General features: G+C 44.1%; 1 protein-coding gene across 1 annotated transcript in view; it reads left to right on the forward strand.

Moving 5' to 3' along the window:
* The first annotated feature begins 5,203 nt into the window (after window positions 1-5,203).
* Window positions 5,204-18,199, forward strand: part of LOC145349202 (uncharacterized) — a 29,577-nt gene continuing 16,581 nt past the window's right edge. Inside the window, exons 1-2 of the mRNA XM_080197654.1 lie at window positions 5,204-5,278; window positions 16,678-17,459. Coding sequence (XP_080053780.1) covers window positions 16,701-17,459 — 759 coding nt within the window. The 5' untranslated portion in view covers window positions 5,204-5,278; window positions 16,678-16,700. The remainder of the gene's footprint in view (window positions 5,279-16,677; window positions 17,460-18,199) is intronic.

Consider the following 18,199-nt stretch of genomic DNA (forward strand, 5'->3'; position numbering starts at 1 on the left):
AACATCAGAGTATTGAGTATAAAAGTTGGAGTGTTATGGTAAGGTTATATAACCGATTTATTTGATAGTAAACTCACTAGCTTTCAAGGTTTCCCTCTTCATCAGGTGAATGGAGAGTTCTGGCCTCAGACAGAGCATATAAAGCACAGATAGTTTACAGATTACTGATTAGAATGCGAGTCTTTACACCTAACCTGCTGTTCAAGTCCTAAAGTGGCCGACAATGTGAGTGGAAGGAGCACTGATCACAGGTTAAAGAGATGTGTATTGTCTCCAGACAGTATAGTAGGTGAGGTTTTGCAAACCCAGGCAAGTCACGGGGGTTACAGATAGTGCGACATGAACCCAAGATCCCTGTTGAGACCGTCCTCATGTGTGCGGAACTTGGCTATTGGTTAGGTGTAAAGATTCACATTCTAATCAGTAATCTGTAAACTGTCCATGCTTTATATGCTCTGTCTGAGGCCAGAACTCTCCATTCACCTGACAAAGAGGGAAACCTTGAAAGCTAGTGAGTTCACTTTCAAATAAATCGGTTGGACTTAAACCTGGTGTTGTCAGACTTTTTACTGTGTTTACCCCAGTCCAACGCCGGCATATCCACATCAAGTTTATATAACATGAGAACATAAGAACATAAGAAATAGGAGCAGGAGTAGGCCATCTAGCCCTTCGAGCCTGCCCCGCCATTCAATAAGATCATGGCTGATCTGTCGTGGCTCAGTTCCACTTTCCCGCCCTCTCCCCATAACCCTTAATCCCCTCGCTTATCAAAAACCCATCAACCCGCGTCTTAAAAATATTTCGCGAGGCAGCCTCCACCACTTCAACGGGCAGAGAATTCCAGAGATTCACCACCCTTTGAGTGAAGAAGTTCCTCCTCAGCTCTGTTTTAAACCGCCCCCCCTTTATCTTGAGGCTGTGCCCCCTAGTCCTACTGTCCTTTCTGAGCGGGAAGAGTCTCTCCACGTCTATCCTATCCATCCCATTCATCATCTTATACGTCTCAATGAGATCTCCCCTCATTCTTCTAAACTCTAACGAGTACAAGCCTAGTTTATTCAGCCTCTCCTCATAGCTCATATAAGGCATTGGTGAGGCTGAATTTAGAGTATTGTGTACAGTTTTGGTCACCTAGTTACACCAAAGATGTAAATGAGGTTGAAAGAGTGCAGAGAAGGTTCACGAGGATGTTGCCAGGAGTTGAGAAGCTGAGTTACAGAGAGAGATTGAATAGGTTAGGACTTTATTCCCTGGAGTCTAGAAGAATGAGGGGAGATTTGAGAGAGGTGTATAAGATTTTGATGGGTATAGATAGAGTGAATGCAAGCAGACTTTTTCCATTGAGGCTAGGGGAGAAAAAAAAACAGAGGGCATGGGTTAAGGGTGAAAGGAGAAAAGTTTAAAGGGAACATTAGGGGGGGCTTCTTCACGCAGAGAGTGGTGGGAGTGTGGAATGAGCTGTCGGATAAAGTGGTAAATGCGGGCTCACTTTTAAGAGAAACTTGGACAGGTACATGGATGAGAGGGGCGTGGAGGGATATGGTCCATGTGCAGGTCAGTGGGACTAGGCAAAAAATGGTTTGGCACAGGCAAGAAGGGCCAAAAGCCTTGGTGAGTTGCTGCAGTTCATCTTATAGGCTTTCCTATCACATTGCTTCGCTGAAGTCAGTGGGGGCGATTGTCCTATTCCATTGCACTAATGTTTAGGTACAGCAGGCCGGGATACTCCCACAGTGGGCGATGCGTGGGATTTGCGCACGCGTTCCCGCTGCTATAGCATCTGCCAGTGGCGGATTTCCAGCAGAGAGGCGGGGTAAGTATTTTAGTTCTAATTTAAATATATTTTAAATGAAGTTAGCGGGCCCAGGCCTACAATCTCTGGGCTTGCTGCTAGCCTGTCCCCCTTCCCACTCGGAGTATTTCATTCCAGAGGGGTTTTACAGTAGTTCCCCAGTTTTGGGGAATTAGCGGCCTGATCCCGCTGGAGTGGAGAGAGGGTAATCGGGGCCTTGCGGAGGGTCAGGCAACAGGGTAGTGCCCCCTGGGTTTCGGCACTCTGGCCCCTGGCATTGCTCAAAGGGGCAAAGTGCCAATGATCAAGGGGGCACCTTGGCACTGCCCATCAGGAATAGGGCAATGCCGGGGGGGGACAGGGCATTGGGGGCAGGGCCTATGGGGTGGGGGGGGGGTAAGGAGTGATTGCTGGGGATGGGAGTCCCGCTGCCACTCTGCAGAGGGATTGGTTGGGGAAGGAGGGAGGCCAGCGATCAGAGCAGACTGGGTGGGGGTCAGGTGAGGGGGGGGAGTGGTCGGCACTGTAGGAGAGTGGGGGTTGGGAGTGCTAGGCCTAGGAATGGTCGGGGGACTGCGATCAGGCCATGGTGGGGTGGGTGGGGTGGGGGGGGGGCAGGGGGGAACAAGCATTGCAGGGGTTGCAAGGTTGGCCAGCATTCGAATTGGCCAGCAATTGGGAGGCCATCAGTGCAGGGCCACTGCGCATGCACCGATCTCAGTGCTGATAGAACGGTGCATCCACAGTGCCCCCACTCATCGCACTGATTTAAACCTCTCCAGCGGGAATAGGCCCCATTCCCTGAAATTTAATGATCTCACACTGTTGCCCTCTGCAATGCACAGAGCGTGGGAGATTCTTCTCTGAACTCCCACTGAAAAAACCAGCATGAATTACTCCAGTTTTCACACAAATTCGATACAGAATACCTTTTAGGAGAATTCCGATCAATCTCTGTAACTATGGTGAGTCAGAACTCAGAAAGGACAGAATTGTTATTGAAGTGGCTGATGATGCCCTTTCAGGTATATAACCAGCCAAGGAAGGTCTGTCTCTAGAACAGGTCATCCAAATAGTCAGACAGTCTGAAATCCGCCAACACCAATGATCCATTTTACATGGTACAAGCCATGGTACAGAGCAACCCCAACTGTTCATCTTGTAATGCAATAAAGGCACAGAGAGACTTCAGGCCACTTAAATCCCAACTGACTACCTGACAGCCCCAACTGCACACCCAAATGACAATTCAACCCATCCTGTGCCCCCAAAACCACCTCCATGTGCCCTACCTCCCCCTTATGTACTCTTTTTTGGCTTCTCAAAGTGGCTAGGACCTTCCTTCTCAAAGTGGTGAGAAACCTCATGTGTTTTACAGCAGCTTGTGCCATAAAAAGGGGCCTCCTTTTGTTTGACACTGCTACGCTGCACTGAAAACCTCATAACATACTTTTCTCAACCCTCCTGAGTCGAAAAGTCGGGCAAGGAGGTTGCAGCCTTCAGCAGGTGGTCCTGGGCTTTGGAATGAGGGATACACTGAAGCTTGGACAGCCGTAGCAGAGGCGCAATGAGGAAGATCACTGCATAAGACCTGTCAACCGTACTGAACCAAGAGGAGCAGAACCAAGGGGACTGAATGTCTCACTGAATGTACTCTGTGAATATCACCTGTCTCTCATTTGTACTGAAGAACCTCAGAGTGCATCTTGTTCTTTGTAGACACCCCTTAAAATAACTGCAACATTTGTAAGATCATTATAAGCTGAATAAAACATTTATGATATTGAAACATCTCAGATCGCTGCTTGGTGTATGTAAAGAACCTGAATATTATTGTTTTTGTGTGATGGTCATTTTGGAATGTTTGTGATGTACTCACAGATTTAGGGATAAAGGACATTTTTTGGGGAAAAAAGTAGTCAGGCAAGGAAGGTGCATCTCCAAACGAATGTGGGAAAACAGTGGCGGAGTGGCCACTGTTACCTCCTCGGAAGTCCTGACCCATTGTCAATTCCCCAGTCCATCCTGGAGGAACCAAAATGTTGTTTTAGCCGCTCTCATCCTTTCTTTAAAAAAGTCTCCCATCATTGCAATTGAATTGGGATAAAGTTTGAATGAAATTGCATTCATTGTCATTGTGTAGGAATTTTGTTTTTATTTTATTTTACTCCCCCCCCACCCCACTTCCCCCCACCGCCACCACAAAACAATTTCCCCCGCTCATTGCTATTTCTGAAGCACGGAAGCACTTTTGTGATAATGATTCCATTTTGAACTCACTTTCAAATAGGGCTCCTGCTCTGACCAAGACTGCAAGAAACTGCAAAGAGTTGTGAACGTAGCCCAGTCCATCACACAACCCAGCCTCCCATCAGTTGACTCCAGCTACACTTTCTGCTGCCTTGGGAAAGTAGCACGGCGGTACAGTGCTTAGCACTGCAGCCTTGCAGCACCAGGGATGTGGATTCAATTCCTGGCTTGGGTCACTGTCTGTGTGGAGTTTGCACATTCTCCCCGTGTCTGCGTGGGTCTCCTCTGCGTGTTCCGGTTTCCTCCTAGTCAGAAGTCTGTGCTGGTTAGGTGCATTAGCCATGCTAAGTTCTCCCTCAGTGTGCCAACTAGGGGTTTTTCACTGTAACTTCATTGCAGTGTAAATGTAAGCCTACTTGTGACACTAATGAATAAGCTTTTTAAAAGAATTAGACTATAGTGTGCATGAAACAATACTGTATCCCAATACATGTGACAATAATCAATTCAACTCATCATCATTGAGTGGCAATTTTTTTTATATCTTGTTTTACTTGTTTATTCCTCCCCCTCACTGCTATTTCTGGGAAATGGAAGTATTTTTGTGATTCCATTTGAAGTCACTTTCACCCAAACCCCATTCGCATCAAAGGAAGCGCTCGGCCACCATCGTTCACCTTCGGCTATGCTCGGTCGTCCCGAGTCGCCTTGTTCTGCCCCTCACAAAGATGGTGACCATCGGGCAGCAGTGGCGAATACGCATGCGGACCTACCACCTTTTATTTGCCCCTCACAAAAATGGCGACGCTAGGGCTGCAATGGCGCTATTACGCATGCCCATGTCCCCCCTTAAATTGCCCCTCACAAAAATGGCGACATTCCGCCTGTGGTGCCACATATACGCATGCGCTAACTGCTCTTTTCCCCCTTCTCCTTCACACTCAAGGGAGATCCTTTAGTTGTCTTAAGATATCGCCTGACCACTAAGACGTCGACTGGCGTCCGTCTCCGGATCAAGAGGCACCTACGACCCGTTACCATTTCTGAAACGAAATATATGTACAGAGGCGGATTGAAGCCAGATGAGGTCGGTTGATTTATCAGGCGGTTTTTTTTTGGCGAGGCCAGGTGTGGGGGTCCTTCCTGAGTTGAGTCGCAGTGGTCGCAGCTGCTGTCAGGAGGCCTGCCGCCCGGCTCCACCTGCACCTGTCAGCAGGGCAACCTCAGCACACAGTAAGTGGCAGCAATCTCCCTCAGACAGAGGCCAGCTAGCCTTGTCTCAACAGCCTTAGAGCTGCAGCATTCCTCAAAGGGTTTTTAAAAAAGCAAATTCAATTCTGCCTGTGTTACATTGTACCTGGCTTTAACCATGTCTGATCGTCTATGTGTGTTTTTGAATAGAGGAATGAGGAGGGAGAGGAGTGATGCCAATTCAGTGACCTGGAGTGCACCATCTGCTGCCAACATATCGCCTCATTTTAGTTGATTTGTCATTGTCACATGTTTAATTTTATTTATATGTTAGTGTCCCAGGTAGGATTGTAATCATGAAGTTTAGAAGAGAGAGGGGGATCTCATAGAAACTGGTAAAATTCTAACAGGGTGGATTCAGAAAGAATGTTCCCAGTGGTGGGGGAGTCCAGAATCCAGGTTGTAGCTTGAGGATAAGGGGTAGATCTTTTAGAACTGAGCACTTTCTTCACCCAGAGTGTGGTAAATGGGTGGAATTCATGGCCGTATAAAGTAATTGAGGCCAAAACATTGTGTGATTTCAAGAAGAGATTAGATATAGCTCAGGGGGCTAAACGGATCAAGGGGCATGGGGGTGGAGTTGGCATCAGGATATTGAATTTGATGATCAGCCATGACCAGAATGAATGGCAAGCAAGCTTGACAAGTCGAATAGCCACCTCGGATAGAGCTTCACAAAGCTGCAGCATCCCACACCAGGTGCACTGAAGGGAAAATTGTTAAGTCCTATGCCGTGAGCAAACCTAAAGGGCATCCACTAAATGTGATATTGTCTGAATAATGTTCCTACAGATATAGTAGATGATCAATGGTGCTTTTGCTAAATTGGATACTGAACAATTTTACAACGCTCTGAGTATTGTACTTTATAATTTAGTGTCTTTTTCTATCAATAAAGAGAACATAACAGGGTAGGCCATTCAATCCATCAAGCCTGATCTGCCATTTAGTACGATCATAGCTGACAATTCACTTTAGTGCCTTTTTCCTGCACAAATCTTAGATCCTTTTGTCAGTAGTATTTTGAAATCTGTTGACCTCGGCTTTAAGCATCACAACCATCTGGGCTAAAATATTCCAGAGATTCAAAGGAGAGAGTTATATTTAATATAGCTTGTCTCTTTAAGACCAGAATGTCGTACTAATTTAAGTGATCGCAGTTTAAGATCATTCACTTTTTCAAGTTGGCTCATGATGCGAAGTCTCGTTGAGAGTTTTTTTCTTGTGTGATTTACTAATCCCAGTACAGTAAATAATATTAGGGTAAGGCAGTGAATATACTTTATATTTTTCTCTGGGGGAGCAGATTGTGGAGAAATTAATATTGACCCATTCTGACAGAGCTTGAAAATAGAACTCTGGATGGTATCAGCTGGTACCTTCCACATCACTTGTGCTTTAGAGTCAATAATACATTTACAACTAATTGCATCAACTGCTAAACTGATGGAATTTTAACTAATGGTAATGAACTATTTTGCTAAAAGAAAGAGTTGCATTTATAAAGCACTTTTCATGTTCATAGAACATTTCAAAACACTTTGTAACCAATCAAGTACTGTTTGGCATTGTAGAGTGGGAAAAAGAGCAGCCTATTTGCGCACAGCATGGTAGATTCTCTTTTGTTTCAGATAATCATTGCCTTCTACTTTTGTGGGATGAATTTACCCTCCCTCGCTGTTCTTTCTCCGTTTCTTTCGCAATCTTTATTTTTTCTACATTATTCGTTTATGGGATGTGGACATTGCTGCCTAGGCCAGCATTCATTGCCCATCCCTAACTGTCCTTGTCACAAACAACAATGTCATAATGACTGGATAATTTGTTTCTTTGATGCTGATTTAAAGGAGGAATATGAACTTCCAAGAGGAGATCTTTTTTAATATTAATGAATGGGAAATAGGCGTTTATTGCCCATCCCTAATTGACCTGTTCAAAAGGTATTTAAGAATCAACCACATTGCTGTGTGTCATAATTAGGTCAGACCAGGTTAGAGTGGCAGATTTCCTTTACTAAAGCTGATGGATTTTTATGACAGTCAACAATGTTTTCATGGTCATCATTCGAGTTATAATTGCAGAATTTAAAAAATAATTCCATCCCGGTGGGATTCATACCCATGGCCCCAAAGTATTACCCTCGGTCTCTGGTTTACGAGGCCAGTGACCAGTGAAAACACTACCTTCCCCGGAGTGATAATTGACAAGGTGGGAAATAGGAACACTGACACTTGTTTAACTGGAATTTTAAAGCATTTGTTTGATTTCACTCGTGAAATAACTTGGGTCATTTGGTATGTTATGCACAACGTTAGTTTTTATTTGTACACTGACAACACCTGACCCAACCTCACCAACTCCCTTGATTCGTCCACTCTCAAATTCTCAGACTGCTTAACCAACATTCAGTACTGGGAGAACAGATATTTCTTCCTGTAGAGAAGACTGAAGCTGTTTTTGTTTTGCATTCCAAACTTCATTCCTTGAAGACTAATTCTATCCCTTTCCCTGGGAACAGTGATAACAAGCCAGTCTCTTCACAGCCCTTATATCACATTTGATCCGAGTTGATCTTCAGACCTCTTATTGTGCCAACAATAAGGTCACTTATTTCCACCTTTGTAATGCCGTGATCCCCATGATCAGTTCATCTCTTACGAAAACCTTAATTGATGCCTTTACCTTGTCTTGACCATTCCATTACACTCCTGCTGGTCTCCCAGCCTCTGATCTCTTCTTGTAGCCACAGTATTTATAGGCTGGTTCAGATAGTTTCTGGTCATGGTAACACACACACACACACACACACACACACACACACACACCCTGGGATGTTGATTATGAGGGATTCTGCAATGGTACTGCCATTAAATGTCAAGGAGACATGGTTAAACTCTCTTTTGATACGTATGGTAATTCCTGGTGATTTTGCAGGATGAATTTACCCTCCCTCACCATTGTGTCTCTTTCTTTCTCAATCTTAATTTTTTTAAAATTATTATTCATTTATGGGATGTGGGCATTGCTGGGTAGGCTAGCGTTCTTGCCCATCCCTAATTGCTCTTAAGACGGTTTCACTGGTTAAGCAGATAGCTTGTAGGTCCTGTGTTTATTGGCCTGCAGCAACCTACAATGCAAAACATTTTCAAGCAGAAGGGTGCTTTTTCTGTGCTTAGAGATTTAAAAATGTAAGTACATAGAGAACGCAGACTGAAATATTTGTTTCAAAAGGCCAAGCAGCAGTTTTACTAAGACAACAGGCGTTTTGAATTTAGCCAATCAATTTGAATCAGTCACTTAGATACCAAAAACCTATTAAATTTAAATTTTAAGGTTTTGACAACCTAGGACCAATCCTATTGTGGAAAATATTGACATATCATCACGAGTATAAAAGAAGGTGACAGTGGGATAAAGAGGCAGACCAACTACCACCTGCCAGAGCTAACAGCTTTCAGCTGTCAATGCTCTCTTTTGAAAGGGAATCACTCGCTTTCATAACTTCATCTATGTCTTGGAGAAAGCACCATCTAGAGAGCAAAAGTACCAAAGAAGAAAGAAGTTTCAGACAGAAGAATCAGCAGAGAAAGTCCGGAATATTCCAGAAGACACAAGTTGTAATTTGGAGAGTGACCCAATTCTTTTTTTGTTAATGAGTGGGAATTGTATTTATTTGAACAGCATACTGTTCGAATCTTGTTTTATTTGGGAATAGTTCATAGTTAGGGATTTATTCCATTGTAATTGGTAAGTTATTTTTTTCACAGTTGAATAAATTGTCACGTGTTGATTTTAGGGACAGTGTCAGGGATTTATTTTTATTTAACCACTAGAAGTTGCTGAACAGCAGGTCACACCACCTCACACGCACTTTCTACAGATTACAAGGTGAGGTACTCCTCTTTGGGTGTTTCGGTGTTAGTTTCAGCAGGGGGAATCAACCTCTGCTTTATAACACTACTCTTCAAATAGTTCTTCATTGGCTGTAAAGTGTTTTGGGATTTCTACGGATTGCGAAAGGTGCGATGTGAATGCAAGTCTTTCTTCACAAAAAGGAGGCCATTTCGCCTATCTTGTCTGCCTGCTCTTTGCTGACATAGCCCAAAACTACCCTTCGTATCCTGGGCTCTCCATAGACTCTTATGATTGTCTGCTTAAATTATTGAATTTGCCTTGTGGTCTCAGAGGATTCTATTTGGCAGCAACCCTTCAGTTTAAGTGTTAAGTGATGGAATTGTGCATTTATACTCTGCCAGAAAAATAGCTGCTTTAAATTAATTATGTGGATTTGTGGCAGTTTGTGTCAGGGTACCCACCTGTAGGGTTGCATAGTCACTCCAGCTTTCTTCCATCTACAAAAGATGGACCCACAGCAAGCAATCCATTTCAGATGGGTGTCTTATATGGCGTATCTTTGCTGATAGCTGAAGGGACCAATCCTTGAGCGATGGGTTCAGCCACAAGAGCTGCAAATGAAGCAACCAAATGTCATTGTTGTTTTTGGTTTTGGGTGTCTGTTGCCAAGCTGCTGTAGCCATTAGGCGGCACGGTGGCACCATTTTCCTCAGCTCGTGACTCCCAGGTATTAATCATCAGTGTTCGGGGCTGTCATGTCATGCTCACAAGTGTGCTTGAAGCAGAGCTTTGTGCATCCTCCTGGTTGTCTGGATTCGTCTATCTCACAACACAAAGCTCTTGGACATGCGTCTGTCTTCCATCCTACAGGCCCACCCAACACAACACGGAGCTCTGCCTTTGAGAGGACTGCTTTATTTGAGATTAGATACTGCAGGATGCACTCATAATTTGCTGCAGAGAATGAGGATGGATATTGTTAACAGCTGTGAGTCAGTCATGCTCCAAAGCAAGGTGTTGAGAAGCTAGGTTTTTAAACTGGCACTGAAGACTAATATTAAAGGTGTTGGTGAGGCCGCAGCTGGAGTACTGTGTGCAGTTTTGGTCGCCGCACTTACGCAAGGATATTTTGGCCCTGGAGGGAGTGCAGAGGAGGTTTACTAGGCTGATACCGGCGTTGAGGGGGTTGAGCTATGAGGAGAGGCTGAATAAACTAGGCTTGTACTCGTTAGAGTTTAGAAGAATGAGGGGAGATCTCATTGAGACGTATAAGATGATGAATGGGATGGATAGGATAGAGGTGGAGAGACTCTTCCTGCTCAGAAAGGACAGTAGGACTAGGGGGCACAGCCTCAAGATAAAGGGGGGGCGGTTTAGAACGGAGTTGAGGAGGAACTTCTTCACTCTAAGGGTGGTGAATCTCTGGAATTCTCTGCCCGTTGAAGTGGTGGAGGCTGCCTCGCGAAATATTTTTAAGACGCGGGTTGATGGGTTTTTGATAAGCGAGGGGATTAAGGGTTATGGGGAGAGGGCGGGAATGTGGGACTGAGCCACGACAGATCAGCCATGATCTTATTGAATGGCGGGGCAGGCTCGAAGTGCTAGATGGCCTACTCCTGCTCCTATTTCTTATGTTCTTATGTTCTTTGTTATAGACAATACGTCCTGTGATCAGTTGTTTCTGCTTTCTGTTAATTGTGCTAATTAAAATGACACCTGTCAGAATGTGAATGTAATTTGTAAGGTTTAAGCTAATAGATGCCACTGTGTTCACTTGCGAGCTTTTACTGCTTACGGGCATTGTTGCTTAATCACCTTCTGACCTGATTACAAGAGTGTAAATCTCTGGCTAAGGGTTGTAATTTGCACCCAGATCTCTTCAGTCCATAATCTGTGTGGGAGATGAACGCAATGCACTCAGTTGGGTGCCAATGCACTCCCATAGTTTGGTTCAGTGCACTGAGGTGGATTAAACTATCCCCTTTCCACTCACTAGCTGCTGGTGTCATTCACGGGTGGCACAGTGGTTAGCACTGCTGCCTCACAGCACCAGGGACCCGAGTTTGATTCTCAGCTTAGGTCACTGTCTGTGTGGATTTTGCACATTCACCTGTGTCTGCGTGGATTTCCTCTGGTGCTCAGGTTTCCTCCCACAGAAAGAAAGACATACTGGTTAGGCTCATTGACCTGAACCAGCACTGGGTCGTGGCGACTAGGGGAATTTCGCAGTAACTTCATTGCAGTGCTAATGTAAGCCTTACTTGTGGCTAATAAATAAACTTTAACTTAACTTTAACTGACTTAAATATTTGAAAGGGTTGCATGCTGAACAGTTTGGAAGAGGAAACTGTCTCAGAGAGAGCTAGAGCAGGTGTAAAGAGCTTGCTTCTTTCTCTTATCCATTTCACCTCTGAATATGTTATAAATTTGCATAGATTTCTAATAGGATTTGGCATCTAGCCACCTTCCTTAGATATTGTATCATCTCTAGATTTAGCCATTGTGCTTGTGATTCCTGGCTCCAGAGTATTTATGAAGGTAAGCCAAAGTGATTGCTAGCTCTCTCAGGGGTTTTCACATTAACTTCACTGTAGTGTTAATGTAAGGCTTCTTGTGACACTAAAAAATAAACTTAAACTTTGTGTAGTTTATTTTCTGTTTGTCCATGTGCCCCTGCCAAGCTCCTCTCGAGACATCCCTTCGTCCCCTGACCCCATTCTCACAGAAGTCGATATCTTAATTCCAACGCAGTAAAGCTGAGGATGAAGAGAGCATTTATAAGTTAGGACCTTGATAACTCAGAAGCGCTGACCAGTGTCGATTTTTTTTTTTAAGGACGGTGGTGGTGCAGTGGTTTTGAAAAGGAGCTGGGCAGAATCGGAGGAGTGGGAGGAATTTAAAATATCAGCTAGAATGGGGGCCAAGAAGGGTAATTGGGTGGCCAGCAGTCTAGTGAGAATATGATCAGGGCAACTTGACATGTCTCTATGAGAATGTGGTGTGAAGGGGTATAGGGGAAATAGAAGAAAAAGAAAAAGTTCGGGGCTATGGGAGAGATTCAGAGACTGAAGTAACAATCTGTTACAAATATCCCATAATGTTTTTTACAAATAAGAATAACTTGTTATTCCTATGTCTTGGTGTTTTGCAAGGTTCTTGGGCAGTGGTAGAAAAAGTAGCAGTGATGAGATACACTGATCCATTTCTCATGTGTAGTTTGCTGTGCTGACATTTTCTTTATCTATGTTGTGGTTTAGTTCTCTTGGGTTCATGCAGCCTGTTTGCACATCCTTGTGGTTCCTTTCTGGTCCTAGCTTAGATAAATGTAAATTAAAAATTATAAATAATCTGAACCAAAGAACTTTTCCACTGATCTTCATGGTGGCACAGCAGTTAATACTACTGCCTTACAGCGCTAGAGATCGGGTTCAATTCCTGGCTATTCCCCTTATCTGTGTGAGTTTCCTCATTGGACAAAAATTCCATTTGCCTTCTTAATTACCTGCTACACCTGCAAACCAACTTTTTGTGATTCATGCACAAGGACACCCAGGTCCCACTGCACAGCAGTATGCTGCAATTTTTTATCATTTAAATAATTTTCCATCCTACTGTTATTCCTACCAAAATGAATGACCTCACATTTACCAACAGTGCACTCCATCTGCTAGACCCTTGCCCACTCACTAGACTATCTCCCTTTATAAAATGTCAGTTTGACCTCAGCCAGGGTATTGTGTCTAATTCTGGGCAGTACATTTAGCAGAGATATGAAAGCATTGGAGACAGTGCGAAAAATGTTCACAGAATGGTTCCAGGGCTGAGGGCCTTCAGTTATGAGGCTAATTTGTGGAAGCTGGGGCTGTTTTCCTTAGAGAAGAGAAAGTTAAGGTGAGGTGTAGTAACATATTGAAAATTAAGGGTCTGAACAGAGTAGATAGAGTGAAACTGTTCCCATTGACGGAAAGGGGTGAGAACCAGATTTAAAGTGATAGGCGAAAGATGCAACAGGGACACAAGGACAAACCTTCTCATTGCAAAAAATGAATAGGGTCTGGAATGTCCTGCTTGAGGGTGGAGCTCTAGTTCCTTCATTGGGTAATGAAGGAACAGCGCTCTGAAAGCTCGTGTTTCCAAATAAAACCTGTTAAACTTTAACTTAGTGATGTGAGACGTCTTACTGTGCCCACCCCAGTCCAACGCTGGCATTTCCACATCATCATTATCCAAAGAGAAATCATTTATCAGATCATGAGGGAAAGGCAGGGGAGTGGGACAAGCTGAACAACTCTTACAAACAGCTGGCACAGATATGATGGGCAGAATAGCCTTCTTCTGTGCTGTAAGCATTCTGTAAGAGACTAACTTGGTTCCTTTGTCTTTGATTCGTAACGGCCCCACTACTAAATAATAAATCACGTTGGGCATAGAAAACATAAGTTCAAAATTCGCGGATAATGCAAAATGCTGAAATGAAGTAAACAGTGAGGATGATAATAACAGACCTCAGGAGCTCCAGGACATTCTGATGAACTGATCAGACACATGGTGCATGAAATATGAGGAGAGAAACCTAGGGGTCGATGTACACAAATCTTTTGAAGGTGGCAGGACAAATTGTGAAGGTGTTTTTTTTTCCCAATAATGCGGATTGAATCCTTGGATTTATTAACATGAGCATAAAGAACAAAAGCAGAGAAGTTATTCATAAATCACTGCTTAGACCTCAGCTTATTTTTCTTTGCAAAACTGGATGTCGGTAGTGTTCTAAATACTATCTGACCAAGATATTGTGCAAGGGAAAAATGGTGTGCGTTATTTTGTATTGATTAGTTCCGTTAATGCAAACTAAAGTTTATTTACTAGTGTCACAAGTAGTCTTGCATTAACACTGCAATGAAGTTATTGTGAAAATCCCCTAGTGGCCACACTCCAATTGTGTGTTCAAGTATACTGAGGAAGAATTTAGCACGGCCAACGCACCTAACCAGCCAGTTTTTTTCAACTGTGGGAGGAAACCCACGCAGACATAGGGAGAAAGTGCAGACTCTGCACACACAGTGACCCAAGCTGGGAATGGAACTCAGGTCCCTGGCTCTGTGAGGCATCATATCCTGTTCTAATGAGGGCATCTTTCAGCATTTGGAGGTGGTCCTCCTCATCTGAGCAGATCCTTGTATACAGAGGGCTTGTCCGTAGGGGATGGCATCTTTAACGTGTTTAGGGTGGAAGCTGGAGAATTGCAGCATCGTGAGGTTATCTAGGGGTTTGCAGTACAGCAAGGTGTTGAGGTGACTGTCCTTGATCAAAATGCGTGTGTCCAAGAATGCCACTGATTCTGGAGAGTAGTCCGTGGTGAGTCTGATGGTGGGATGGAATTTGTTGATGTCATCATATAGTTGTTTCAGTGATTGTTCACCGCGAGTCCAAAGGAAGAAAATGTCATCGATGTATCTAGTGTATAGCATCGGTCGAAGGTCCTGTGCAGTGAAGAAGTCTTGTTCGAGCCTGTGCATGAAGATGTTGGCATATTGAGGTGCGAATTTGGTCCCCATGGCTATTCCGTGTGTCTGGATGAAAACTGGTTGTTGAAGGTGAAGACATTGTGGCCCAGGATGAAGCAGATGAGTTGTAAAATTGCATCTGGAAACTGGCAGTTGTCGGTGTTGAGTACTGAGGCAGTTGCAGCAATGCCATTGTCGTAGGGGATGTTGGTGTAGAGCGCCGAGTCTTCCATTGTGACGGGGAGTATCTCTGGTTCAACTGCTCCACGTGTGCTGCGTTTCCGTAGGAAGTCCGTAGTGTTGCGACAAAGCTGGGGGTTCTTTGTACAATGGGTTTCAGGATGCCCTCGATATAGCCGGAGAGGTTCTCACACAGTGTTCCATTGCCCGATACAATGGGACGGTGAGGTGTGTTTGCCTTGTATATCTTTGGGAGGCAGTAGAGATCTCCAACACAGGGAGTACGTGGGATGAGAGCACGGAGGGTGCTGTGAAGGTTCGGATCAAAGGCCTTGGTCAGAGTGTTGAGTTGACGGGTGTGTTCTTTGGTCGGATCTGCGGGTAACTGTCTGTAGTGTTCCTCATTGTTTAGTTGTCAGTACTCTTCTTTGCAGTAATCTGTTCTGTTCAGTATGACATGGCCCCTCCTTTGTCTGCTAGTTTGATGACAATGTTGCGGTTGGTCTTGAGACTATCAAATAAACTGGTTGGACTTTAACCTGGTGTTGTGAGACTTCTTACTGTGTTTACCCCAGTCCAACGCAGGCATCTCCACCTCTGTGAGGCAGCAATGCTAACTACTGTGTTGCCCAACTTGATTTTATTTTACTATTTATTTTAACTATTTGCATTCTTGATACTAACTGTGACCTTTTTGGGAATTATGAATACAGTGCAAAGTTTTTTTTCTTTCAAATGATTTCAGTTTAGTTCCATGTAATGTGTAAGTAAGCATACCTGCTGCTGGTGCCCCCCAAATGTAGAACACTGTGCTTACTTAGTTTAAATATCAGAGGTCGGGATTGCCCATTTCCCAGCATGTTTGCAGCGATTTCTCTTCTCTTAACACTCGTACAACGCCCATGAACCTTCAGACCATTCTTGTGACGTCCAATATCTGGGTTATTTGGAAAGATATCAAAAGGCAATGATCCCAACACTGACCTTTGTGAGATATCACTGGCTCCTAAGAAAATCCACATGCCATTAATGACAACTTTCTGCTAATGACAGCTTTCCACTCATTCCACAAGATCCTATGTTTTTGCAGTGTAAGCTATTGTGAATTGAGACGTATAAGATGATGAATGGGATGGATAGGATAGAGGTGGAGAGACTCTTCCCGCTCAGAAAGGACAGTAGGACTAGGGGGCACAGCCTCAAGATAAAGGGGGGGCGGTTTAGAACGGAGTTGAGGAGGAACTTCTTCACTCAAAGGGTGGTGAATCTCTGGAATTCTCCACCCGTTGAAGTGGTGGAGGCTGCCTCGCGAAATATTTTTAAGACGCGGGTTGATGGGTTTTTGATAAGCGAGGGGATTAAGGGTTATGGGGAGAGGGCGGGAATGTGGAACTGAGCCACGACAGATCAGCCATGATCTTTATTGAATGGCGGGGCAGGCTCGAAGGGCTAGATGGCCTACTCCTGCTCCTATTTCTTATGTTCTTATGAATTAAATCCAAGTAAGCAGTGTCCATTTTGCTGTTTTGAACTACTAATCCAGGAACTTGTACAACAAAGTTATCACAACTTAGTAATATGCGACCTTCTTTCCCAGAAGCTACGTTAAATACCTCTGATGACTCCTTTATTCAGCTAAAGAATATCTTATGTTCTCTTCTCACATCTTGTTAAACTGACTAGCTTACTGGTTCCTTTTAGAAAATGAGAGCTACTTGAAGATCCTTTAAATTCAAAAGATCACTCCTTGGCTGTAAACTGTTATGGTTGAGGTAAAAGTCATGTTTAACAAAGCAAAGTGCTGTTTTCTTCCAATTAACACACGTTATTTCTTTTTCCCAGGTAAATTCCTGGCTGCTATTAAGATGGCTGCTACAATAGTGCATGATACCTCCGAGGCCGTGGAACTGTTCGCCCCACAGGGTTTATTCCTGAAGCCAATTGCTAAACTGACTCTTAGCGTGTCACTCCCTCAGCTGAAACAGCCTGGCAAGTCCATATCAAACTGGGAGGTGATGGAGAGACTCAAGTACATGGTTCACCCCGAGCAGTTCGCAACACTTCGTGTGTCCAAGAGCACCATGGATTTTGTTCGCTTTGAAGGGGAGGTGGAAAACAAAAACATGGTAAAAGCTTTTCTGTCCAAACTGGACGCCAAGACCATTAAACTCAGTGGCTTCACGGACACCTTAAAAGTGCGAGCGGCCGAGGTCAAAATAGACTTCCCGACCCGTCATGACTGGGATTCCTTCTTCCGGGATGCCAAAGATATAAATGAGACTTTACCAGGTGAGAGGCCGGACACCATACATCTGGAGGGGCTGCCGTGTAAGTGGTTTGCTCTGAAGAACTCCAGTTCCGAGAAGCCGAGTGATTTCATCCTGCGCAAAGTGTTTGAGACTTTTGGGGAGATCCGAAACGTGGACATTCCAATGCTGGACCCTTACAGGGAAGAGATGACTGGGAAGAACTTTCACACCTTCAGCTTTGGAGGTCACTTGAACTTTGAAGCGTATGTACAGTACCAGGAATACATTGGATTTGTGAAGGCAATGGATGCACTGAGGGGAATGAAACTGCTGTACAAAGGGGATGATGCAAAGGCAGTGGCCTGCAGTATAAAGGTGAGCATGTCATGGCGGAGCAGGCTCGAAGAGCCAAATGTCCTACTCCTGATTCTAGTTTCTATGTTCCGTGCTGTTTTGGAAATTCTGTTACTGAAAAAGTACAAGAACAATGGAAAAGGTGCAAAGTTGATCCACGGGAGCGATGCAGGGAGGATATAATTTAATAATGGAGCTTTTTCTAAAATAAAACAACTTAGATTTTAGTCACACCTATTAACTACTCCAGGAAGTTTCACAGGAGAATTATAAGACAAAATATGATGAATCATATTTGGCAATGTTAGGTCAGATGACTTAAGGTCTGATTAAAGGGAGAAGTTTTAAGGAATGTCTAAAAAAGAAAGAAGGTAGGCTGGAGGAGTACAGGGAGGGAATTCTACAGCTATGGTTCCTTGGCAACTGAAAATGTAATCACCAATGATGCAGCAATTAAAATTGAAGATGTTTGAACAGGACTAGGCAGGGTAGATCCAGGGAGGATGTTCCCAGTGATGGGAGAGTCCAGAACCAGGGGTCACAATGTGAGGATTCAGGTAGACCATTTAAGATGGCGATGAGGAGACATTTCTTGACCCAAAAGTGGCGAGCCTGTGGAAATCATTACCACAGGAAATAGTTGATGCCAAAACACTGAATATATTCAAGAGGCGGCTAAATATAGCACTTGTGGTGAAGGGGATCAAAGTTATGGGGAGAAAGCAGGATTAGACAACTCAGTTGGATGATCAGCCATGGTC

The sequence above is a fragment of the Carcharhinus amblyrhynchos genome, chromosome 10, assembly GCF_965287045.1.
Source record: "Carcharhinus amblyrhynchos chromosome 10, sCarAmb.v2.hapA, whole genome shotgun sequence".
Classification (NCBI taxonomy): Eukaryota; Metazoa; Chordata; class Chondrichthyes; order Carcharhiniformes; family Carcharhinidae; genus Carcharhinus; species Carcharhinus amblyrhynchos.